Below are 24,656 nucleotides of genomic sequence, written 5' to 3' on the forward strand. Positions count from 1 at the left end.
ACATTGATAGGCACACCATGCAAAGACAGACTGTCATCATACCATTATGCGAAACAAGGAATAGGGACTGATGTTCAGTCTTATAGGCCAGGTACACAAGGCGACCGAAGTTGGATTTAAATGCAAGGGTGTCGGAAAAAGGTGAAAAAACGAGCGAAGACCAGTGGTGTGCGATACTGTAAATTTAGGTATTGAAGATACCAAATAAATAGAGGGCCAGTATTGCCAATACCAATACTGATACCGACACTTTTAACTTATAAAGGCAGTTTATGTAGGGAAGAGTGCTGTGTAATGATTTATGAGATAAATCATGATGAATTTGCAAATTCTGATTTTAACTACAACTAAATCACTGTGAACAATTAGTTAACACAACAAAACACACCCCTCAGCTTTTCATATATTTTGAAACTGGGTTTATTGAGACTTGGAATGTAAATGTTTATGATTTATGATTAGGCTGATGATCAATAATGGGTCAATGACCCTCCTAGGGACACTCCCAATAAGGCTTAAAAATCTGGGACTCTTCACCAACTGCTCTTAGGATTAAAGAATCTTCTTGGACGAGAGATGAAATATCTTCAAGAAACTTAAAGAAGTCCAGTCGCTTTTCTTTCCAAGTTCCTTAGATTGCTTCTAAAGCACTTTGGGTCCTCTTCTGTAGTTTAAATGTGTTATAGGACATAAATAAAATAGACATGACTCACTTTCAGATATTTTTCATAGTGCATGTTTGAGGTATATTTATTTATTTCCTAAAAAATGATCTATTTAACACAATTAAGTGGGCTACATGCCGAACTTAAAGGATTGAAACAAAGTATCGATTCTATTGCAATAATATAGATCTGATACCAATACCAGCATTGGTATCTTTTATCGATATCTGCCTATCTCTAGCAAAAACGTAAAATAATCAGCAACTGGCTGTATTTCAATGATATCGTAGACTGCAAAGCTGAGTGCAGAATTTAAAAAATTCAGAGCTGGATACAATGATACCCGTTTTTATTTTTAGCCATTTTCCATTGTGGAGAGCTAAAGGTTTTACACTTGTCCATACCTTAAACCTCACGTGTTGTCCCTAGTAGTAAATGCATAAAAATAAGGCTTTTAGGAAAACACTTAATAAACATTTGCTGCCTTGAAAAAGACCCAATTTACATTGCAGTTGTATGAATATTACATAAAATAAACTATATACAAGGTATCTTTGAACACGAGCGATTCATAAATGTCTGCATGTAGCTTAGAGCCATTTGACGCAGTGTCTTACAATTTCTTACAGTTGAAGTCCAAAGAGCCGTGCTGACACGATTCTTTGTTTGTCACAGCAGATTTTTCTTTATCGTGTAGAAAAACAGTTAAATATGTAACTTCTTTACACTGACAGAAAGGGGAGTTTCACTGGTCGGGCCGCGATGTAAAATGAGTTTGACACCCGTCACTAAAGTATGAACATTTGACAGAAAATCGTCTTTGCCTATTAGGTGTGGCCTATCTGCTACTCCGTAGAGAGGTGGAGCAGTCACGTGATCAGAGATTTTGATCGAGGAGTTCCTGGAACAAACAAAACAAACTGCAGCCTGGCAGCGGACGTGGCTGTCACTGCGTCTCACTCTCTGGGACGAGTGGAAATTTGATTTCTTATTATGTGAGCAGCAGCACGGAAAACCGAGAGCCGCTGGTAAATAAACAACTCAATAGAAACACCGCCTAACGGGCGAGTGGCTCGGCGTTAGCGTAGCTTAGCCTTCGTACAGTGTCACCAACTGTACCTCCGTGGGGCTTCATGGTTTCGTTTTCCCCAAAATGTGCTGTCTGAATATTTTGTTCACGCTAGGTGGCCTGCTAATCTTGATATTCTCCGCAGATGAATCCTGTCAACGGAATATAAAAGTGTGTTTTGTTTACAGTCAGTGACTGTGTTTATCTTGTCAGCACAACCAGCCACGGGGTGCTTATCACAGGAAATACCTCGCTGTTTGTTCCAGCTAATGGTCGCCTGTTGTTTTTGGTATATTTAGATCACCTATAATGACTGCTCAGATGATCAGCGGTTTTCAGGTGATCGGCATCATTTCCACCAGGAAACTCCTCAGTCAGCTGTTTGTGAGAGTGATCTGAGCTGTAAAAACAGCTGATGCGGATACGAACAGACACTAAAAATGGAGGCTGTGAGACCAAAGAAGAACAAAGCAAAGGCCAGCGGAAAATCTCAGGTGATTAAATCAAGTACCTTACAGGTATTCTTTACCTTCTTCTCTTTTCACGAGGGAATGAAGGGCCTTCAAAGTATAAACGTCCCAAACAGAGTGAACACCCCAGTAAAATACATTTCTCTTCACATGTAGGGACAGTTGCAGGTATCCACTTCGATACAGACAGGTGACAAGAATGAAAGTATTGAACCTGTGAACCATCTAGAGAGGGGATCTGCTGCTTTCCCTTGACAGTTTATAATCACTCATCATGGGCATGATTGTCATTGTAGTTTTGAGCTTTTAATGTTTGTTTTTTGTTTTTTTGAACTGTTCTTTTTCAGGTTTGATGATTGTACAGAATACATCTTAAATGAGTTTAGAAAAAATCAAGAATTAGGTACACACACTTGAATTTATTTTAGATTTTCACTAATCCACAGAATGTCGAAATTTTACATACAGGCTCTTACATATCCAAATAATATTAGCAAATTACACCTCAACCAGACACTTGTTGTGCCTATCAACAAAGATTCGGGGATAATTCTGGCTGAATATTTGACGACTCTTCTTGGCAGAATTGGTAGAGTTCATTTAAGTTACCTAGTTTCCTGTTCTTTTAAGCTTAGTCCACAAATTTTCAGTAAGGTCAAGTTTGGGGCTTTCGGGAGCCAATTCCAGAAGCTTAATATTAACCTGCTTTATCCATTCTAAAACAAATTTGGATGTGTATTTGGGATCATTGTCCATTTGGAACACCCAGTATTGTCAAGTTTCAGCCATCTAGCTGTCGATTTGAGATGAAGTTGAAGTATTTTGAAGTGGTCCTCCTTCATTATTCCATCCACTTTGTGCAATGTACCAGTACCACTGGCAGCAAAACAGCCCCAGAGCATGATGCTACCTCCACAAGACTTGACAGTTGATACAGTGTTCTTCAGGTCGAAAGCTTCACCTTGACTTCTCCAAACATACCTCTTCTCATGTTGTCCAAATAAGTCAATTTTGTCTCATCTTACTTTAAAACCAGAGAGTATTTGGCCTCTCCATGTAGGCAGCTACAAATTTCAGTTGATCTTGAAGGTGTCGATTTTAGAACAGGAGCTTCTTTCTTGGTCGGCACCCTCGCAATGACAATGTAAAACTCACTTCACTGTGGACAGTGACACTAGTGTTCTAACACTTTCCCATTCATGGCAGAGCCATGTGAGTTTTGGTGGTTCCTGGGTTGTTGCTGAACATGCAATTTCCTGCCATCTGAGGGTAAAACAAATCACAAAGCAAAGAGGAACTATCAGTTATAGTCAGTAAGTATAGTAACCCCATCCATGGAACCAGAGAGGTTCAGTAAATTGGTTTGATTATTTTGTAGATGATGTGAGTCATATGCTGTGGTTTTTTGCAGTGGCCAGGTCTCATCCCTGTTAAACCTTTTTGGGAGATTTTAAACTGAAAACTGAAATATTAGACACTCTGCCCCAGTCACCAAAACACCACACGAGTAGCTATCCTATGAAAAAACAGCTTGATCCCTGCTTGATCCTCCCAGAGACTTGGAGCATGTACCAATGCAAGTTGAAGCTGTTGTGAAGGCACTTTGTTTTTCCTTTTTCTTTTTTTTTCTTTCAGTCTGTACTTTTATTCTTTAGAGATTGATAATAAATCAAATGACTTGCAAAACACATAAATTTAACATACCACCATGATCCAAACAACAAAAATATCCATGATTACAAATGCAGATTCTTTTTGGCACATTCATAGCAGTGTTTGTTCTGTACTCACATGACTATGGTCACATGTAAAAAGCTGTTACACAAGCTTGGTTTTCCTCCAAAGAGAAATTGATGTGTCATTGTTGATTTTTTTTCTTTTTCTTTTTCTTTTTCTTTTTCGTTTTTTTTTTTTTTTTTTTTTTTTGCACACAGCTGGTCAGGAAGCAGAAGCAGGCAGAGGAAGACAAAAGAGCCCCAGCTCCCTCAGCTGTACCTGAGGCCTCCACTTCTGACTTCACTGAGATCCCCCTGAGTCTGCCCTATCAGGAAAAGGAGGAGGAGGAGAATAAGCTAGACACTGTTCAGAATCCTGAAGCCACAGCACAGTCATCAGACCTGCCTTCTGAGAAGCAACAGGCAGAAAACACAGCATCATTGCTGAGTAAGACTCTACAGCCAAGTCTGAACTCCTCAACAGTGACATCACAGGTCACAGCGCAAGAGACCAAAAAGGAGGAAGAGGAGGCTGATGTGCAGGAAGCTCAGGGGGCTGGGCTTAAAATTGTGCCACAAACCACTGAGCTTGAAAAGGATGAACAGTCATGGAATCAGCTGTGTGTTTTAACTCAGTTTGAAGCTTCAAATGTCCCAAGTGCCCCAGCACTGTATCCGTCTCTTCCTACACTAGAAGAAGGTTCAGTGATACAGTTCTGTGGGGAAGCTGTGGAAACATGTGGAAAGGAACCTGCAGTTTTGGCACTTCCTGATCAGGAATCTTCTCCTCCAAGTTTGCGGCCTTTGGAGTCCGTGGCCGACCTTTCTCGGAGCAAACTCTACCCAGAATTACCCAAAACAGCTTTAGAGGTTCAGGTGATCTAATGTACCATGAGATCAAATTTATTGCTAATGCTAAGTTTTATTTACAATAAAATGGTCTGTATTACTGTATTATTTAATCTTTTTGCTCTGTAGCCGTTCTCACTGGAGCAGCTGAGTGTTTGGGAGCCAGGCGGAGGGTTGCGAGCATGGCTGGAGGGGGTTGAGGTTTGTGCAGCACAGTTTTGTGCTCTGGCGCGGCAGGAGAAACACGAACTGACTGAACTGTTGCAAAACTACTGGCGTTGCCGCAGACAGCTGACCCAGTCGCACACACAGCTTCACACACAGTCATCTGAGTGCAAAAGCACACAGAATCGTCTGTGGAGCTTCAGAGATGAACAGCTCACACTTCAGGTGTGTTTTACAAAACATCTATAGTACAGAAAGATCAAATGTCCCACTATTGCTTTCACACTTATAATTTCTATCTTACAGGGTGTGTGTGCAGATCAGACAAAGGTATGTGGGTATCACCGCTTCCAGCAGGCAGAGTTTAGTGAGAGTGTGCAGGCTGAGCTGAGAAGACTGTTTGAAGCTTGCAGTGAGCTGCTCCATCAAAAGGTCGTGCTGCATGCGTACACCGCTCTGCTGTCACGCCTGCAGGTGGAATCATACCTGTACAGTCTTATAAAAGGTGGGAAGAATTATTTTACCTGTACTTCTGATATTACTAGTGTAAAATGTATGTGTTACATCAGTTTTGTCTGTTGCTGTCTCAGATTTTCAGTTAGATGGCCAAACACAGCCGTGTTCTCTCCAACCTCTGAAAGAGGCCATCAGCGTCCTGTTTAGTTTCACACGAAGAGTCCTTGATGACACACAGTTCCAGTCAGACATCCATCACTGGCTTGAGAGATTGGTATACACACAAACCCCAAACCATTTTTCAAACGTACTGCCCCAGTGTTCAAGGCAATTTGTTGTTGCAATCCTTGTGTGTTCCTGGTCTATTCTCCAGGTCGCCGTCCTGCTGCATGTTGGAGGGTCAGGGGAGCACCTGTACCTCCTGTGCCACCTTCTCTGCTGTCCTGCTGGGGTGGGAAAGTGGGCTGCACACTTCCTTCAGGTTAGTTAGGAACACACGCCTGTCATTTATCATTTTATCACGTCAATTGCTATACATACAGAGGAGTAGAGTTCTTCTTTATTATCTTACCCAGATCCAAGTTTGGGGGAACACCTCTGGAGTTCAGCAATTTATGCAAGCTCTGGCCATTCTAATGTCACCTGCCAGGTAAAAATGCAAGTCTCTACATGAGTTTCTTCTTTTCACCCACTGACTGTGAGCTATACACTGCAAATTATGCTTTTGGCTTTTATGAGAATCCAGGTCATCTTTTTAAGGGCCAACAGTCTAAGATCTCAGAATGTGGAACTTTTTTTTTGCTTGTTTTGACTCAGACATCGTGCAGAGTTCCTGGGCCACATGAAACCGTGTGAGAGCCAGAGCTCAGGTGCTTCTGGACAAGAATCTGGCAACTGGACCTTAGTGGATGAAGGTGGAGAGGAGGTAAGTTTATTAATGTAACAATTTCATTTTGAAGAAAGAGGCACAGTTCACTTCTTTTTGCAATAAACAACAACAGTGAATCATTTAAAGTACGAGGTGCAAGTTCACCATTTCAGATATACATTTGTACCATAGAAATTGTAAACATGACATGGCAATAAAAAGAAAATAGTTTTTATATCAAAAATGTGATCCAAATGAGTGACTATAACAGGGAATGCTAGTGCTTTGTAAGCTAAATTGGTTTCCCTGTAAGAAAAACAAAAGTAAATTTATATTTTTTTAATTTAACTTCTCATGCAGTATTGTTAGCTTATTTGTGAAAATAAAATGTAAAATTATTATATAAAATTCAGAAGCAGCTGTAAATAAATGTAGGTACATTAACTCCTCACTGACTATTGTCTGCCCCGTAGATAGTTCCTTGGTGCCCTCTAGGTGAAATGTGGCCAGTTTTGGTGCATACATGCTTACAAAATAAGAGAAAGAAACTTCACCCTCTTTTATTTTTAAGGTTTTATGTATCAGAACACATAAAAAAAATTACAGGAAGTCAGCAGGTCTTAAAATTAGCACTCTACAAACCTCAGCCATCCTGCTCTTTTTTTAGAGAGGAAACGCTTTCCTCCGTAAACACTCCATGCCTGTTCAGTCGTCTTGTTGTACTGTCATGAACTTTCTTACTGAATAATGGATTTCTTTTCCCAGGTTAATTAGTAGAAACAAGTCCTTTTTTCTTTTCTTTCCTTTTCTTTTTTTTTTTTAATCAATGCTGACGTCTTACCTCCTTGACATTGTGTTAACACACCTGAACGCTCCAGACCAGCTAACTGCCAGAACTTCTGTTTTTATAAAGGTGCTCATACTTGCCGATGATCAGTTAATCAAGTGCATTTGATTAGCTGGACCTGACTGCTACTTACCCTTTCAATTCCTGTGGAAGCAGTGAGGGTCTACTTGATATTTTTAGACACTGCTTCTCCATTTTAGCTTTGGTTTTGTTAAATAAACAATGACATGGTGTAGTGGGTCATCTGAGGTTGTATTTATCTTATTTTAGGACCTGCTAAGCAACAGGTCTTAAAATCAGATACATTTTCTATTATGTCTTGATATATAAAATGTTAGATGTTAAAGAGGGTGTGCTTTATTTGTAAATAACCACATTTATTGGAAATAACCAATATGTTTTTAAGAAGCATCAAAATGTTATAGTCTCTGAAAATAGGGTCTCTTTTTTCTTGTTTTCTTTCACCAGTTATGATGCAGGCGATAATAAATATTCAGTCTGCTTGTTTGTAAAGAAGAGCTGTCACAGATTGTAAATTTGTAGAGAGTGCTTTTTAAAACAAAATGTTCTTGTCTGTCTTCTGATCTTGAGTCACATCAATGATCTGTGGAGAAATTGTGCTAAATGAACACCTATGACCATTTAAATATCAGTCTGCTGGCTTAAAACCACAACTGCTGCCAGTACTAATGTGTTGCCTAGTGTTACGGATTCAAATATTGGGGGTGGATACAAGAGGAAAAACCACAATAACAACACTGGTCCGGCCGGGTTGATTCAAACGATGATTTTAATGATCACACGCGTGGGAGATGGACACCGTACGCAGACAGCATCAGATCTCAAAATGGTGGAGCATTGATCAAACTCTTATAGCCTCTAGTGGCCCCCACCTTATCATAAAAGCCTGAACATTCACATGCTTTCTCTCACTCAGCGCCTAAGCTACGACCTTGGCTCCCTGTTTATCTGCTCCTGCTGAGATGGGGCAGAAAACTCCAGTATGTTCTGTTCTCTTCTAATCAGACAAATAAGGCGATGACTTTCTGCGAACAGTATTTCTTATAACTCAGCAGTATAATGCATCATAAAACAATATCATTCATTCACAATAAATCAGCAGTCTAATGTAATGCAAATCAGTTTAACAAAGGCAATAGTTATCACCTTCTAATTCAGGAGAATAATGCAAACTAAAACTACATAATAATTCACAATCTTTAATTAGGGGTCTAACATGGCATAAAATAATATTATAATCCAACACTAGGAACTGTGGTGTTTTCAAAGCTTTTAAAAGTCACATTATTTTAAAAAACACATTTGTGATTTTTTTTTTCAACATGTTATTACTGTGTACTGTTAAAAAAAAAAAAGCAAGTAGCTTCTGCTTTATATTTTGCCAAAAAAACAAAAATTAAAAAATGCCAGTCGTAGCATATTGCAAATACACGCAACATGTAGTAAGTCGGCCCCTAACGACATTGTTGTCTTCTGTGTTTAGGATGAGGACCCAGAAACCAGCTGGTTGCTACTATGTGAGGAAGATCTGATTTTATTGATTACCCAGTTCCCCTTCCAGCAGCTCTACTCATACATGCTTGGGATGAGCAAGCAGGGTAAGAGAGTCAGTCTGACCCATCTGTGTGTTAGTTTGTTTGACTCACGGTGTGAACTAACAGGTGCGTCTGTCCCCAGGTGTGTATGAGCCCCAGGCCTGCTCCAGTCAGAAGATGATGCGGGTGTTTGCTTTCGCTTCCTCGCTCATTGAAATTCTCGCTCTCGGTCTACAAACCTATAACAGATCCCGATACAGACAGCTAGTCAAACGAATAGGGCACATCATACGGTCAGTTCGCCAAGCACATAAGCAGCTTCTATGTCCTGACACTTCTCAGGCCATATCACAAAGTCAGAGGATGCATTAATAAAATGTTATGTTTGGCTTTTCTTTTCTGCTCTCCCCCAGAATGACAGTTTGCTATGTGAGTGATCACTGGGCCCAGTACGTGAGTGTGACTGATGCCGCTGGATCTAGCTCTCAAGTACACTCTCTGTCTTTGGAAAAACTGCAGATAGAATATGATCATCTTTTCCTCCGAGCTGTTTTACATGTACTCAGAAACAAAAGGTGAGGAGTTAGCCTCAAGTTTCCATTTTAACTGGGAGCAATTTACTTTACAGACTTTGATATTTGTTATTAATTTTGTGTGTTCATCCTCTACAGGTTGGGCATTTGGTTGTTTATGTCTGAGATGCCATATGGGACTTTGTCCAGCTCCATGCTCTGGAAGATTCTTTATGTTATGCAGAGCGCAGAGACTGCAGGGCTAGAAACACTCAGCACAGCTGGTGACACATACTCCTGCATTCAGGCTCTCAGAGGTACAATTAAACACACATAAGATACACAAAGCTTTCACATCCTTAAAACTTGCCTGTTGAATATGTTAATGCTCAGAAGTGTCCACTCAGTTTCATCATCATATTAAAAAGGAACTTTTTAAAATATCCCAAAAACATTCAATTTGAGCTTTGAACAAACTCATTTTCTATTGTACTTCTTTCCTGGATCTAAAGTTGCATCATGTCGGTCTTCTTAGTCTGGAATTGTCATTGTGATTTTATTTTTTCTCTCGGATACAGACCCACAGCATCAGGCGAGTTTTGAACAGTGGCTGTGTGAGGTGAACAGCTCTGACGGCATCTCGCTCCTCACTGCATTAGCACAAATGGCGACACCCACTCAGCGCTCTGACTCACAATTCATCACCACTATAACTCTCCTGATTTACCAGGTAGTGGGGGCTAATTTTTCTGAAACTAGTATCAACTTTGTAACACAACACAATTCATCATCCCTGATTAGGATCTGTACTGTCTCCGTCTGACATCCATTTCCTCATTTTTGCTTCAGGTCTCTTATGTGAGTGTGTCCACCAGAGAAACCTACTCCAAGGTGGGGAGGGAGTTACTGGCTGCTATAGCAGCAGCCCACCCATATGTTATCTCGGTGCTCCTTGAGAGACTGAGGGACACCATACAGACTGTGGGAATGGTTGGTATTGTGATTCCATAATAAAGGTTTTAGCTGTACATGATTTTTAGTCATCAAATGTTTAATTTGATCCATGATCCATCCACTCGTGTGTTTTTATTTGCATGTTTCGTTTGTGTGTAGGTGGCTTTGTACTTGTGTAAAGAGCTGCCTCTGAGTCTTTGGCAGCCGCAGCAAGAAGAAATATGCGTGATTGGAGCGTGGCTCCTTCAGCATCCTCTGTCAGCTGTAGAGAACCGGCTGGCCTGTGTCATCCTTGAGGGTCTGAACTGGGGGTTCAACACTCAGGTAGAGAGGATGTCTTAGACTCCTGACAGTGCATTCGTGAGTTTGTCACAACCAACCTTCACTAACCTTGTTTCCTTATGTAGGATGGCTCTTTGTTCCTGCCTTCAATTCTCCACAATGAGGTGGCACTGCTGGTGGCTGAAGCCTATCAGAAGTACCTTACAGACAAACCATACAGTGGGCTCATATCAGAGGGAATCAAACAGGTGGCACATTTACACTTGCCTCACATCTGCTGAATTCTTTAATGCTTATTTCTGCATTACACATCATTCTCTCTCTTTCTATCTCCTTTCAGGTCTCTTACCTTGCAAGTGTCCTTCGTTTGGGCGTATCTCCTGAAGCATCCTTTAGTCAGTGGGCATGGCAGCTGCTGCTGAGGCTGAAGCTTCATGGCAATTCTCAGAACCCTAAAGGAGCCTGGGTGGTCCCTGCTTTGGCATCCAACCCACCTCCAGAGCTTACGCACTCTCCTAGCATGCACTCTGTTCTGAGGGCTGTAAAAGCAGGCATACCGATTGGATGCTACCTGTCCATTGCAATGACAACCGTGGGACATAGGTTTGTATTCACACACTAGGAGAACATTTACAGCTGACTTACACATTGTGAAGGATTGAACTGGTTAGAGATGGGTGTAGTTTTTGGAAAACTCAGCCTTGTTTTACCCAAGAAAGGCAAAAACAATTTGAAAATAATACAAAATATGATAAAATAATTTAACACAATTTGATATACAAATATTAATCAATTAATGTTGCAAATAGAACTCTTGCTTTTCAGCAAATGTGTATCAGGGGCTAATATAGCTACAGTATATTATGTAAGGTGTAGATGCGCGAGGTTTCTAACTTTAGTTGTATGGCAATCACATGTATAAGTTGAATAATCTTGTGTGGATTTTGTCTTTATTTTTTCAGCCTGGAACATTTCTGTACTGATGGTGTTGGCTTGTTGAAAAGTCTGATTCAGTCTCGCCATCTGAGAGCTGCTGTGCATCTGTTAGATAACATCCTACCCCCAACCTATCCTCTTAGCTACTACCTGCTCAACAACGCTCAGTAAGAAACAGGCATCCTTCGTAACACATGTAAAATCTGCAGCTAACTCGAGCACTGACTTTATTCCGACACCTCTTGTCTTGCTCTTTGTTAATGGCAGGTTTGTAAGCTGTATTCAGTTGTTCTTGCAGTACGACAGCGTGTGTCCTCAGGGCATGACGCAGCAGGTCACGCATCGAGTGGCGCCACTTCTCACTGGAACCAGTTATGGAGACAACGTCCGTCTGCTGAACAGTGTCATTCAGGTGCATGGTGAAACTTTTGTGCATGTTGTGTGCAAGATTCCTGAATTTATATGAGAAACAATGAAAAAAATATGGAAAAGAAGCAGATTTTAATTATTGTGTGTCCAGGAAAAAATGCAATAATGTGCATTTATTTTTTGGTTGTTTAAATTACTATGAAACAGTAATTAAATTACCAAGTATTTTCCTCACCCTCAACATTGCTGCCCCTCTCTAAGCCTTTTCTGGAGGTTTCTTCCTGTTAAAAGGGAATTTTTCCTTCCCACTGTCACCAAATATTGCTCATAGGGGGTCATCTGGTTGTTAGGGTTTTCTCTCTATTATTATAGGGTCAACACCTTATAATATAAAGCACCTTGAGCTGACTGTGGTAGTGAATTGGCACTATATAAATAAAGTTTTATTTAATTTAATTATTCGGGGTAGTTGAACAAATTTTGAGCCAGCCAAACCATGTTAGAAGGGGTTTTGTTTTATCTTACTTTTTTTTTGTTTTTACATGTAAACACACTCAATAATTCAGTCCTCATTACTTTGGGACTCATTACTCATTTTTTAACTCATCTTTCAGAGTCATGTGGTAGAAAGTTCGAAACCAGGCCTTGTTGGAGCTGCAGCAGTTCTGGAGTTTTGGGTGGGAATTCTGACTCAACAGAACTTGTGGTACCGAGACAAAACAGTCCTGTTCCTCATGGATCAGATCTGCTGCGCTGCCTTCACTTACCACCAGGAGGAATGTGTCCAAAAACTCCTGTACCAGCAACATAAGGTATTTACAAAGTGGTGTTTGATTTGCATGATTAAGCAACCTCTGAACTTCACATTAATATTTAATGAGACACAAACCAAACAGACTGGGAATAAGGTGAGGAAAGCTAATTAGCAGCAATGTTTGGGGGGGGTTCTGTTTTTTTTTACTGTTTTTCATACCCTCTGCAGACTGCTTTGGGTTATCATGGAGACCGGGGTCTGCTCTCTTCTCTGGTTGGTTGGATTTCTGGAAATGCCACACCCTCCTTCATCGAGGGCCAATCCTTGAGTGCTGAGGTGAGAGACAACAAAGCAACAACCACATGTGTAAATACAATTGATCACATTAGTAGAATTCTCCATCCTCACTGGCCTGTTAACATTTATGTTTTCTTTAGATCTGGTTTGCCTGGGTGGTGCTGAATATGGAGGGTGTGTTTGAGGAAGATTCTCAGCTGAGGCGCTGTGTTGAGCATGAACTCCTGTCAGAGCTTAATATCTCCCCCGAACAAGCCTTAAAGGTAGACAGTTTATCAGTAAAAGGTTCATTATCTCATTACATAATGTGACATTTTACATCCTTGTTCAGAGAAGATGTATTCTATGACCTTTGAATAAAAGTGAACAGACTATTTGCAAAACTAAAGAGCAGAAATATCATAGAAAGTACTTAGGATCCTGGTCTACTGCTGTTCAATGATTTGGAGTGTTGTGTTTAGATGATGTTAACAATATTTCTGTTTCTGAGCCAGAAGGCTCAACAGAGGCTTAAGTTGCCGGTAGCCCCGTCTCTGCAGAGGCTTCAGGTATATCGTTGGGCATATCAGGCCGCAGCTACACCACCTGATCACCCCCTCCTACCCCTCATCTGGCAGAAATTCCTGCAGCTCTACCTTAGACAGCCTGGACCTGAGTACGGGTATGATAAACATGCTCATGTGTTATGATCCCCAGTCAAAGAAAGCAGAGAATAGGCAGAATCTGTATCTATCTGTCCATGTGTCTCTAACAGGCTGGCTGCAGGAGGATGTATCGGCAAGAGGTTCTTCCAGGCCTCTTCCCAGGCTGCTTTCCTCCGAGATCTGAGGCAGAGAATACAGGAAGTGTCTGACTTCCACCACGCTGCCAGTCAGGCCCTCCGGGTACTCCCACCGAACACACCCTCATCAGACCAGGGTGACGAAACCCCCAATAATCCCGGACCACCTTACCTCACTTCTCCTCAGCTACATACAGAACTGGTCAGGTATGGTGCTGATCCTGAGACAGAGCTTTTATAAAATCTTTCTTATTTTTTGTTTAAAGATCATTTCCTATATTCCAGGCTATGGCAGGCTCTAAATTCTCAGCTGCTTGTTTGTTTGTCTGCAGGTTGTTTGGAGTATTTTCTGTGTGGCTGGATGACGAGACTCTGCAGAAGCAAGAAGTGTATCTTCCCTCTCTTCCTCCAGAGTATGAACCACACAGACTGGCACAGGTCATGCAGTGGCATCAGGTGAGTATAATTTTTTTTAATATATATATATTATAATATATGGTTCATTTATTAATTGTTTTTGTTTTGTGTTGTTTTTTGGGGGTTTTTTTGTAGGAACTTTGGCTGGAATATGTGGACCAGGAGCGTCTACAATATGATCAGAGGGAAGTTTTGTCTCTTTGGAAGAAGGTGCAGAGTGAGCCAACATTCCTCCAGACTCAAACCTCTGGTTTCACTGACTACACCAGCCTCAGCAATGGTACGGAGCCAAGCTTTATAGCCAAACGATTAAGCAGGGGTTAATTAAAAAGAAAATATACAGATACCAAAAATGCAATTCTGTAAGAAGTTTATATACTGTGTGTCAGCTTCAGAACAATAAATAATATATTCTCTGTTCGAGATATTTTTCACAGGAGACATTTTCACTTTTTATTTGTTAGTGTTTTTCCTGCTATTACATGTCAGAAACTCCTGTAATAAAGAATTGTTCTCTTGTTGATTTAATTCCCTTTTCTCCTTTGTCTTTGAGACCAAAATTATGTAGACCAACTATACACAAGTGTATTTGTTTCACTTTTCATATGTGCCACAATCTACTTCTACTTCCAAATCTAAAAATGCTTGCATTTGATATTGTCTTAATTCAGCAAGGGAGCGTATCCTGTCCAATCTGCAGAAACATCCAGTTCCCCGTTTAGCTCCTGAACCGCATAAGCTGAAGGCACCAGTACCTGAAGTGCCTTCCGCCTGTCTCACTGACTGTAAAGCTGCCTGTAAACTGTTAGAGCAGGACCTCAGCATTTTGCAAGATCAAGCCAGGTATGTGTAAATCATAAAATAAAAGCTTTTATTTTGAATTATCTATAAACATAAACAAGTCGCATGCAGATTCCCAAGTAATTTATCTTGGCACCAGGATTGCTGTAGCACGTGAAGCCCAGCAGGTGGCAATGGAGCAGGAGCTGCTGGAGAGCCTTCCTGTACTGTTTAAGAACCGACCAGAGCAAGTCACCATGGCCCTGGAGTGTAAAGGGAAGGGTGGACAGCCATGCCAAGGAGCTGCAAACATCACTGTCACAGTAAGACCTCTCACACTGCAGGCTAGCCACGTTTTAAGTTACAGCTTTGGTATGTTTTATTAATGTGTGTGTGTGTGTGTGTGTGTGTGTGTGTGTGTGTGTGTGTGTGTGTGTGTGTAAATTTGTAGTGTGAGCTTGTGCAGAAGCAGGAGGCAGTGCAGACTCAGATAACATCACTGCGCAGGGACATCAAAAAGCTTCAAACCGATGCTATGGCTCCGCCACCTGAAATCCTGGCCCAGGCTGCCGTTCACACTGAAAACTTCATCACGTCAGTGCAATCAGATTTTATATCATTCATATCAAGATGCATTATATTGACATATATGAAGGTAGATGGGGAATGTCTTGACTCAAGTGCACCTTGTTTCATGGTCTTAGGGCTTTGGTGAATATGCACAAAGCACAAAAATCTCCTGCAGTCCAGAAAGTTGGTGTGTCTGCTTTTTACAAGGTGGTCTCCTTTGTATGTGAGGACACGCTCCGTCATCCACCAACTCGTCAGTACCTGTCTTCATGTGTGGAGGTACTGGGACAGGTGTGTATATGCTCTAACAAATACATGCACATATTGCAGAGTAGCAGTGTTTTTATTTATTGTTGTGTGGAATATATAAGTACAAAAAATGGGTATTTGAGCCAGCTGGAATACTAGAGAATAACCATAACCACCTTGAATAGAGGGCATAAAGCATTATTGTGTACATAAAGAACACACATCATAGATATGTTGGATGGATTAGCTGCGATTAACTACTCAAATTAAAGTGTATTTAATTTTGTGTGTAGGTATTTATCCAGGGAAATGCAGAGGAGTGTGGCCGTGTCCTGAAGACTATCCTGGAGCAGCGGCGGCTTTGCCCTCTCATTTCCCCCTTCTTCACTCCCAACGCAGCGCCCAGTCAGCTGGTGTTTCTCTACCAAGACGTCGTGACATCGCTGTCCCTCGACAGCGCCGATGTCGTTTTCATGCTGCTCACTAAGGTTAGTCCACGTGCAAGTGGAATGAAGAAATGGGATGTATACGCCGCAAACCACGTGCCAGTTACAATGTCCACTTCTGACTCTTTTCCCCTGCAGTTTGATTTGTCTCAGTGGCTGAATGAAGCCCATCCCGTGTTTTCGGAGAGGACACGTTTGCTGGAATTGGTCCATGGAGCTCTCTGCGTCTGCGGCCGAGACCCCGAGCCTGAGTTTCTCACGCCTTTTCACCTTTTCACCAAACACTGGACCTGGCTTTTACGGCATCATTTCCCCGACCATTACAGCGATTGCCTTCGCCTCCTCATGACCAGTGAGTTGATCTGTTCTGAAGTGATAAATTGCGATTACCCTCGATTTATTTATTTATTTTTTTGTCATTTCTTTCCCTTCAGTGTAGTAAAGAATGAAAATTTCCTTAAGAGACATCTTTCTTGGACTCTTATATTAAGCAGCCATTTTTCCCTTCTTGCACATCACGTTAGACCCTGACTGCTATTTATTCTAGAAAATGAATCTAAGAAAATGCATTAATCTTCCTGAAAGGATGCAAGTTACGATTAAACTGATTAATGAAAAATGAAGTCAGTTCATTTTGAACAACAGATGCAAATTTAGTGTCAGTGAGTGGTTCATCATTGTTTGGCTTTTGTTTTTCTGGTTTTTGTTAAGAGATTATTCCAAATGGAGCCGCTGATGTCAGCTGTGATTACAGAACTAATCAAGAATAATCAGTTTGGGTGTTTTGTTGGGAACTTCTTCAACAGAAGGATTTTTTTTTAACCTCCTCAGGCTCATCCAACCAGCTGCTCAGTCCGGAGTGCTGGAAAGTGACTCTGCGAGTGCTCGGCTGTTTACCTCCATCCCGCAGCACCAAGGGCAAAGCTGAAGCAGCTGTGTGCAGCACTGAAGTCTCCACCCGTGGTGTCGCACCCCCAGCCTCCCCCTACAGGTCCCCCATCACCCTCTCTCCTCAGCAGGTAGTCTTAAAAGTGTAAAGTGTGCATGTTAGTCCCCGTAGGGAAATAGTTCCTCTGCATTTAACCCATTCACCCAGTGAAGCAGTGGGCAGCCACCAATGCAGCGCCCGGGGAGCAGTGTGTAGGGACGGTACCTTGCTCAGGGGTACCTCAGGGTAGCCGTTCAGTGGAGTCGAACCACCGACCTTCCGATCATGGGGCCACCACTCTACCTACTGAGCTATCCCTGCCTAGCTTGTAGGCAGGGATGTCTTGGCGTTGTAAATATGTGATTCACATCTCTATTAAGAGTCAGCATGCTGCGCGTTAAGCCGAAGTTTCTTGCAAAATGCAAGTTTGTTTTTGTTCAGTTTTATGACGTTTAAATCTTCGTTTTTGTATTTTATTTGTTGCTAACAGGTGGATGAGACAGTCGATTGGCTGAGTGACTACTTTTTACGAAGTCGTCTCAGTAAGACGGACCTCCGCAGCTTCGGCCTCTATGCTTCCTGGACTCCCTACATCGAGGACGTCGTTTCCTTCTGGGACCATTTGATCAGTTGCCTCATCAATGTGCAGCTCAACAGCTGCGCCCGAGAGTCAGTGGGCAGCAGCAAAATAATGAAAGGTAGCTGCAGATTATTAACTTACATTTATGTCAAACTTCTGAGTTTAACTTCTAGTTTTGTGCATATCGGTTGTAATGCATCATTGTGAAAAAGAAATATGGCACTCTCACAGCTCTGCAGGACCTGCACAGTAAGACTGTGAAGTTATTTAAGCCATGGATCTTTCCTGTGGACGCTGGCGAGGGCGGGTAAGTGTCTCACATCTCAGACAGGAACAAAGATCTGCTATCAGTTAGCAAGAGTTAAAACAGATGTGAGCATAGAGCTAATTTTAGACGGGGCAGTTATATAAGCTGATCTTTCTTAGTTTTCTTAGTTTCTTTTCACAGGGCAGTCATTAAAGGTTACAGTCATTACTTAACTGAATTGAATCTTTCAAACCTCTGAATCACACTATACATTACCCAGAATAAAGCACTGCTGTAGCATTGTTCAGAAAAAAAAAAGAATGCATTAATTATTTATTGAATGGCACACAAGAATGTCAATAAAGTATGTCCTTTTACATCTCATTGTCATTAATAGAAGGGACCTGATAGGTGAATTTGCAGTTTGATTCTAATTTTAGAGGACAAACCAGAGGAACAGCAAATTATGGACAAATAATCTCAATAACTGCATCTTTATCTCAGTAACATCAAGTGTTACCCCTGGCTGGAGACGGATGCGAGTGCAGCAGGATGTATGGTTGGCCTCTACATTCAGATCACTGACCTGCTTCATCACAAGTTCAGAGGCAAGTAACAGTTTAAGCTACAGTGATCTTTGTCGTCTGTGCTGTAATAACACGGAGAAGCTAGAACCATAAAGGATGTGTTTACTCTCACGTTGTGTGCGTGTTTATGTTGCAGATCGTCTGCTGCCTGGTCAGAGGGGTGCTCTGTGGCTGTGTATGATGCAGTACTGTGAGAGCTGTACCTCACCACGCACACCGGAGTACCTGCTCTACTTGTATCACACACACCTACGCAGCCTGCCCTGGAGACACCTGCACCCTGACACTAAGCTCATGGAGCAACTCTTCAGTGTGAGATACTTTGCCCCTAGACCCCTAACACCTCACACTGATTTAGACATGTATGTCACAGGGAAGCTTGTTAACCTGAGACCATGATCCTTGGTCCCAGTTTCTATTAGTAGCCTGCACTTACAGAAATACAGTCACGGCTCCTTGTTCTTGGAAAAAAGCTGTGTCTCAAAGCCCCTATCAATCATTCTTTGAAGGCTATCCTGTGGAATCTATTGGCATAGATAGGATACTTGAATTCATAATAATAAAGGTCTGATTGAAAGATTGATAAGAATGCATGCTTATCTGTGAACACTGAAGAGCAGCAGAAATTGATATTGGAAGCATGAAGAAGGTTACCAAGCAACCTCTTACATTATTCAAGCTAATATATTAAACTTTAAACACTTTTGATATGTGTGCATCATTATGGGGTTTAATACTCCTACTACGGAGATGTTTAATGATTTATCATAAATAAATTCATCAGTGTATTGATATTTACACTGTTATAGCTACTTTCACAGTAACAGGAGCCTAAAATGTGCATTTTACATTTACCTTGCATTAAGTAGATGTTGTAACTGATACTTTGAATACAGTCCAAAGCAAAAGGGTTTGATGTGTTTGGTGCTTTTTCGATTACTTGTGCTTCTTGTGCCTACAGGTGGAGAGAGGAAGTCCCAAGAGCTGCTTCCTGTTTATGGGAGAAGTGTTATGTGAAGTTAACTGGGTCAGCATCCTGAGTGACCACTTACAAACACCTCCCGGCTCCACAACATATCCAGCTGTGTCAGAAATGGCCACACAGAAAGAGTCGCACACTATGTTGGTATACCTGCTCTACATGCTCGTTTTTCTGGCAAAGGAGGAACAACTCCTGAGTCAGCAGGTGAGTTCAGGCTAGTGTGGTATCATATCAGAATCAAGAATCAGACCTGTTTCCTTTTTTCAGTCATTTTTCTTTCTTTTTTTCCTGTTTAACCTCCAGGACTCACCTCTGTTCAGTCTGCTGGTTCAGTCCACATCTCTACCCTGGCACAAACTGGACCTGTCCTCGTACCAGAGCATTCTGGGATACGTTAGCACCCACTACCCTCCCTCTTTGCTTCTCAGTGCTGATTCTGCACCTCAGCTGCTGCTGAAATCACTCCGTAGTGCTGCTGGGCTCCACCCCTGCCCCGGTGAAGCTCCACACCAGGTGAGACGTTACAATCCTGTTTGTTTTCTGCATCAGATTTGTTAAGGTGGCGTAAATCTCTTAAGGCAGGTTAAACCAGCAAATGGATTACTCTGAGAACGTTTCAACTCTTGCTTTTGACTTGATCAAACCAATGACAGAAAATTATAAAATATAATTATTAGAATAGTATTATGCTGTATAAAATATATGGCTTGTGTTGAAGAATATAGGAATTTTTGAACAACTTCTATTTCTGTCAGCATCTTGAGTTCACTAAACTGGCATGCCTGCTATAAAAGTGCAAGGTTTGGAACATACACATGAAACTTAAACGTAAGCAGTTGCTGCGTTCGGGGAACTCAGGATGTAAGTCAGAGCCTTGGTCTGGGGCAGATTGACAGGAAAACTCGCGTGTTTCATGGCAGAGCTCCTTGACCCAGAATCCTACCACAGAGCCACTGTGCTGTCAATAACACTCAATCTGTGTAGCTGCTTTAGATGTATGTTTGCAGTACGACATTTTATACATCATGTGATATTTTTCCCAAAATATCCAATGTCCAAAAAAATATATTGGCAAGCTCTGTACAATCCTTCTAACTTTACATACGACTGTTTCAGGATCTAACAGAAATACGTGGCAAAAGCTGTGGAAAAGAAGAATACATTTAACATAAAGCATGAAACTCACTGTAAATTTAAAACAGACATATTTTACTTATTATCTACAAGGTTTTCCTCTCACAGTAAGGAGCAATAAACAGTTCCTCACTAGTCTAAAAAATAGTCTAATTTTTGACAAAATGCGGTCGTTTACTTCCATTTATTGTGGGCTTGGTAATTTGGGGCTTTTAACAATTTTCTTTAAACAGTAATTTTCCAAGGGTGGAATGATTGTACAGCATCTTTAATAACTTAAAAAAAAAAACAAGAATAGGAGTTAATGATGTAAAATAATCACGTCCATTTTCGGCCTGAATTCATTTAAAGTGTTTCATCTGTTTTAGCAGTCAGGAACCTTTAGTTTACAGAGAACTGATATATATTTTATAGTCAATAGTATAACAACAAATAAAAAAATATGAAAAAACCCTACAATTTCTTTCGTTTTTTGTTTGTTTGTTTTTCATATCAGGAAGAGACGCTAAAGGCTGGAGCCTACATTTGCTGGTGTGTGCAATCTCTGGTGACTCTGGAGCAAGGAGGCAGCATCACCCTCACCAGCCTGGAGGCTCAACTGGAAACACTTTTGGAGAGTATCATAACCTTCAACCCACCAGGTGAATTGTCCTCACCATCTTGCTAATCAAAAGCTTCAACCATCAGTAAAAACAGTCTTCTATAACAGAGATGTCAAACTCATTTTACGTGGTGGGCCACATATACAGCCCACTTTGATGCTAAGTGGGCCAGACCAGTGAAACTCTCCTTTCTGTCAGCGTAAGAAAGTTTAACTGAGCATTTAATCTCTCAAATATCTAAATATAAGAAAAAGAAGTGCAGTGAATGTAGTAAATGTAATTGGAAGAAATAAATGTGTAAAATTTCAGTAAAAGAAAGAAAGAGTCTGTTAGCTCGCAGAAAATATCCCTTTGCTTTTTACTCTGAAGCTTTTTTATTAAAACAGAACTTTCTATTGTAAAGAATTGTTAAAAACAAACAAAACAAAACAGGAACCTTTCTGTGATTTTAATTGGTTTTTTTTTAAATTGTATTGCTTAATTACTTTGGTGTAGTATGATTGGTCACGGGGGAGGTCTTTATCAGTAGGAGAAGCTGCTAAACTTATAAAAATACAGTTAAAAGTCCAAACTGTATGCCCTCCTTCTTTTTTTCAATGCTGGGCCGAATTGGAGTCCTTGCCAGGCCAATTCTGGCCCTGGGCCTTATGTTTGACACTCCATTTCTACAGCCTTATTTCTACTCCTTCCTGTTCCCTTTCAGAGGTGGATTTGGAGCAGAGGCACATGGCGTTCTGCAGTCTCTTCAGTGATGCTTTGGCTTTGCTCAACGGCGTGGGCGTCTCAACAGGCGAGGCACTCGCTGCCCATGTCATTACCTGGCTGGACAGGAAAGGGAGGGGCTTTCCAACTCTTCCCCTTCTCACAGCCTGCTCCCGTTGCCTTGCATCAGTGCGACACATGACACGCATCATGGAGGCATGCATTACAGGGTACTTCAACCATGGTAAGTAGCAGTTTAGGGTATGCTACTTCAGTGCTACCATTTCCCCTGAAAGTTGGTTTAGTCCTTTTCTTTTCAAAACATTTGAAGGATGTCCGAAAATTGGCTAATTTTTTTTTTCCACATCCGTGATTTCAATTCAGCCGAGGAAGAGTCTGTAAGGTGGGGACCTGTGTTGGCATCGCTGCAGGTGCCCGAGCTCACAGTAGATGACTTCCTTTCTGAGAGCCAATCAGGAGGCAGTTTCCTGACGCTCTACGCCTTTATTCTGCAGCGTCTCAACAGTGAATACACAGCAGCCAATGAGAGGAGGACTCTGGCTCTAATTAACACTTGGACCAATCAGGTCTTTCCCAGGTTTGTCCCTTTCACTCGCTCTTGTGTAGCATGTAGCGTTTGTCCTCTGTGAGCTGTAAAGATATGAACATGTTTCATTTGTCTCTAGCGGTCCGGCTGATGAAGCCAAGCTGTTTCTGTGGTGGCACAAATCCCTGAATCTTTCAGCGGAGCAGCTACAGCCACAGGCAGGCTTGACTGAAGTATCAGGTGTGGTCTTGGGCCTGATGAGGTTTCAAACTAGGCTGCTTCAACTGGGAGAAGAAAGACTGAACTCCGGCCTGCTCGGAGCTATAGGCCTTGGAAAAAGGTCTCCTGTCTCTAATAGGTGAGCTGGCTTGCACATTATTAGTAAATCAAAACACCTGTAGTCCATAAAGAGTAAAAAATGTGTAAAAACAAATTCACAAATGTTCATAACCTAACTGTTTATGTATACAATGCTTTAGGTTCAGGGTGGTGGTACGCAGTCTGGCAGCTTTTCTGTCCATTCAAGTGCCATCAGAGAGCGAGCTTCGACTTCAACCCACCACTGACTTGCAGCTCTCTGCAAAAGCACAGCAAGTATGCAAAAACTTGAAGTGTTTCATTTTCTAGTTTGTAATTATCACCTAAAAATAACTTCTTTTTTTCCTTTCCGATGGTTTCAGATGTTGGGGACGCTGGAAGCCATGCCCAGTAATAAGCAGTACGCCGAGTTAGAGGACTCTGTGAATAAAGCCGTCCAGTTCATTCGCTACCCAGGACATTGTCTCAAAGATGGACCCCGGCTGCTGGCCCTCCTAGCTAACCTCCTATACCCCGACCTCAGATACCTGCACATTATCCGCTGACTGTGAACTCACCTTCTACCTGAGAGTAAACAATTGTTCAATAGAGTCAAAAATCCTGAAGGAGCACAAAAGTTTTAAGTGATGAAGACACTTGTTCTGAATTGCCTTTTTATTGTGTCAGCGGGGGACTTGTGTGACAGAAACTTACTCATTAAAGCTGACTGAACATTTGTGAGGAACAAACCTCTTGACTGCTAGAGTACAGTGAAGGAACACAGACCGTCAGAAGTTTAAGCAATCATGTGTGCTAATCTTTGACATTTAGGCACTTTATTTTCTTCTGATGTTCATGCCTTGTTGCTTTTTGCATAAGTTTCCTGTTGATTTTCAGCTCCATCGGTTCTGTTCTTGATTTGAGAGGATGTTGCATGTATTTATTGAAGTAGAACTCATGAATCAGAATTCAGCAGCAGGCTCTGTGGGTGTGAGTTTCACACCTGTACATGGAATCTAACAGGAAAGAAAGATGAAGGGTCCACAGATTATTTAGAGGATGTTAAAGGACTCATTTAATAGACCTATAGGTTTGGTAGTACCTTCTTAAAATAGGGTGTGGGACATACCAGGAATGCTGGTAGTTGGGGTTCATTGCTTAACACAAGTCTTGTTTTTTGCTGCTGATGCTTGCATATCCATGATCCGCAGTCTGAAATATTTCAATCCAAGGTGCTGTATACAGTAGGAGGTGATCATGTCTAGTAACAGCACATTTGCCAGTATTATGTTCATTTCCAGCCAAAAGTGCTTTCCTTGTTCTGCCAAAGAGATGTTATTTTCATCTGCTTAGCTACTTAAACCTCCTTAACCGTGATCTCTGGTTGTGTCATCAGTGTCCGTTAAGTCCAAAACTACAGTCTGGAAAAGCGAAGTACAACTTGTCTTCCTTGTAGAATTGTATGTGCAGTGTTATTCAAATTGCTAATGGTATAAGGAGGTTTTAACGCTGTTGAAGCTAGAACAGAACTGGACAGCTTTCTTACTTTAATTACTCCTGTCAACTCACCACTTCTGTTGCTCTGTGCCATCTCAGTAATCATCGAGCTGCACTTCAGCAGCCTGCAGCTCGCCTTATCGCTGGTATTATGTGGTGACTGTTAATGTCAAAAGCGTTTCTTTTTTATGAGTCAGTGATCAGGAATGGGTCTGTAAGGACTGCTGCAGGAGGTGTACTCCGTAGCCAAGCAGAACAAAAGAGACATGACTGCTCAATAAAGGGAACTGAACACCTCACAGCTGGTATTTATCAATATAACGCAGCAATCTGGGACCAGATGTTGCACATGGAGCCGCTGAAAGCACAAACAGGACCGGTCCAGACAGCAATTAGAGGTACAATGCATTGTTCAGCCTCTACAACAAAACAAAGTTGTCTTTATCTTCACATTCTGCTCATAATGCTCCCGACGGATAGACTTAAACTGCATCTTCCTCGTCAAAGAAGGCAGTTATGACAGAACCTATTGTGGACTGATTTTCA

General features: G+C 41.5%; 1 protein-coding gene across 1 annotated transcript; it reads left to right on the plus strand.

The window, feature by feature from the left end:
- The first annotated feature begins 1,539 nt into the window (after nt 1-1,539).
- epg5 (ectopic P-granules autophagy protein 5 homolog (C. elegans)) lies at nt 1,540-24,409 on the plus strand. The gene is made up of 46 exons (XM_085294224.1): nt 1,540-1,693; nt 2,034-2,228; nt 4,139-4,795; nt 4,898-5,158; nt 5,240-5,438; nt 5,524-5,663; nt 5,763-5,870; nt 5,965-6,038; nt 6,206-6,314; nt 8,609-8,723; nt 8,803-8,953; nt 9,074-9,235; nt 9,332-9,489; nt 9,751-9,902; nt 10,022-10,162; nt 10,286-10,450; nt 10,534-10,656; nt 10,749-11,011; nt 11,371-11,511; nt 11,612-11,756; nt 12,328-12,525; nt 12,696-12,803; nt 12,905-13,027; nt 13,259-13,425; nt 13,519-13,752; nt 13,878-14,001; nt 14,098-14,242; nt 14,634-14,805; nt 14,903-15,065; nt 15,194-15,336; nt 15,447-15,603; nt 15,855-16,049; nt 16,146-16,359; nt 16,839-17,026; nt 17,426-17,633; nt 17,747-17,822; nt 18,267-18,370; nt 18,486-18,661; nt 19,311-19,535; nt 19,635-19,844; nt 20,962-21,106; nt 21,771-22,013; nt 22,154-22,367; nt 22,456-22,674; nt 22,796-22,910; nt 22,997-24,409. Exons 2-46 carry the CDS (start codon nt 2,175-2,177, stop codon nt 23,177-23,179), a joined length of 7,767 nt encoding a protein of 2,588 aa, XP_085150350.1. The 5' UTR covers nt 1,540-1,693; nt 2,034-2,174; the 3' UTR covers nt 23,180-24,409.
- Nucleotides 24,410-24,656: the final 247 nt, after the last annotated feature.

Source organism: Mchenga conophoros, linkage group LG12 (assembly GCF_057382185.1).
Source record: "Mchenga conophoros isolate Kocher_MC1m ecotype Shallow Benthic linkage group LG12, M_conophoros_male_GT1.1, whole genome shotgun sequence".
Taxonomy (NCBI): Eukaryota; Metazoa; Chordata; class Actinopteri; order Cichliformes; family Cichlidae; genus Mchenga; species Mchenga conophoros.

Excerpts from the sequence above, each read along its gene's own strand:
- epg5 (XM_085294224.1), top strand. The coding sequence starts at position 2,175 with ATGGAGGCTGTGAGACCAAAGAAGAACAAAGCAAAGGCCAGCGGAAAA. Across the intron at positions 6,315-8,608 it reads TGGATGAAGGTGGAGAGGAG|GATGAGGACCCAGAAACCAG; the intron begins GTAAGTTTATTA and ends TTCTGTGTTTAG. Across the intron at positions 10,163-10,285 it reads CCATACAGACTGTGGGAATG|GTGGCTTTGTACTTGTGTAA; the intron begins GTTGGTATTGTG and ends GTTTGTGTGTAG.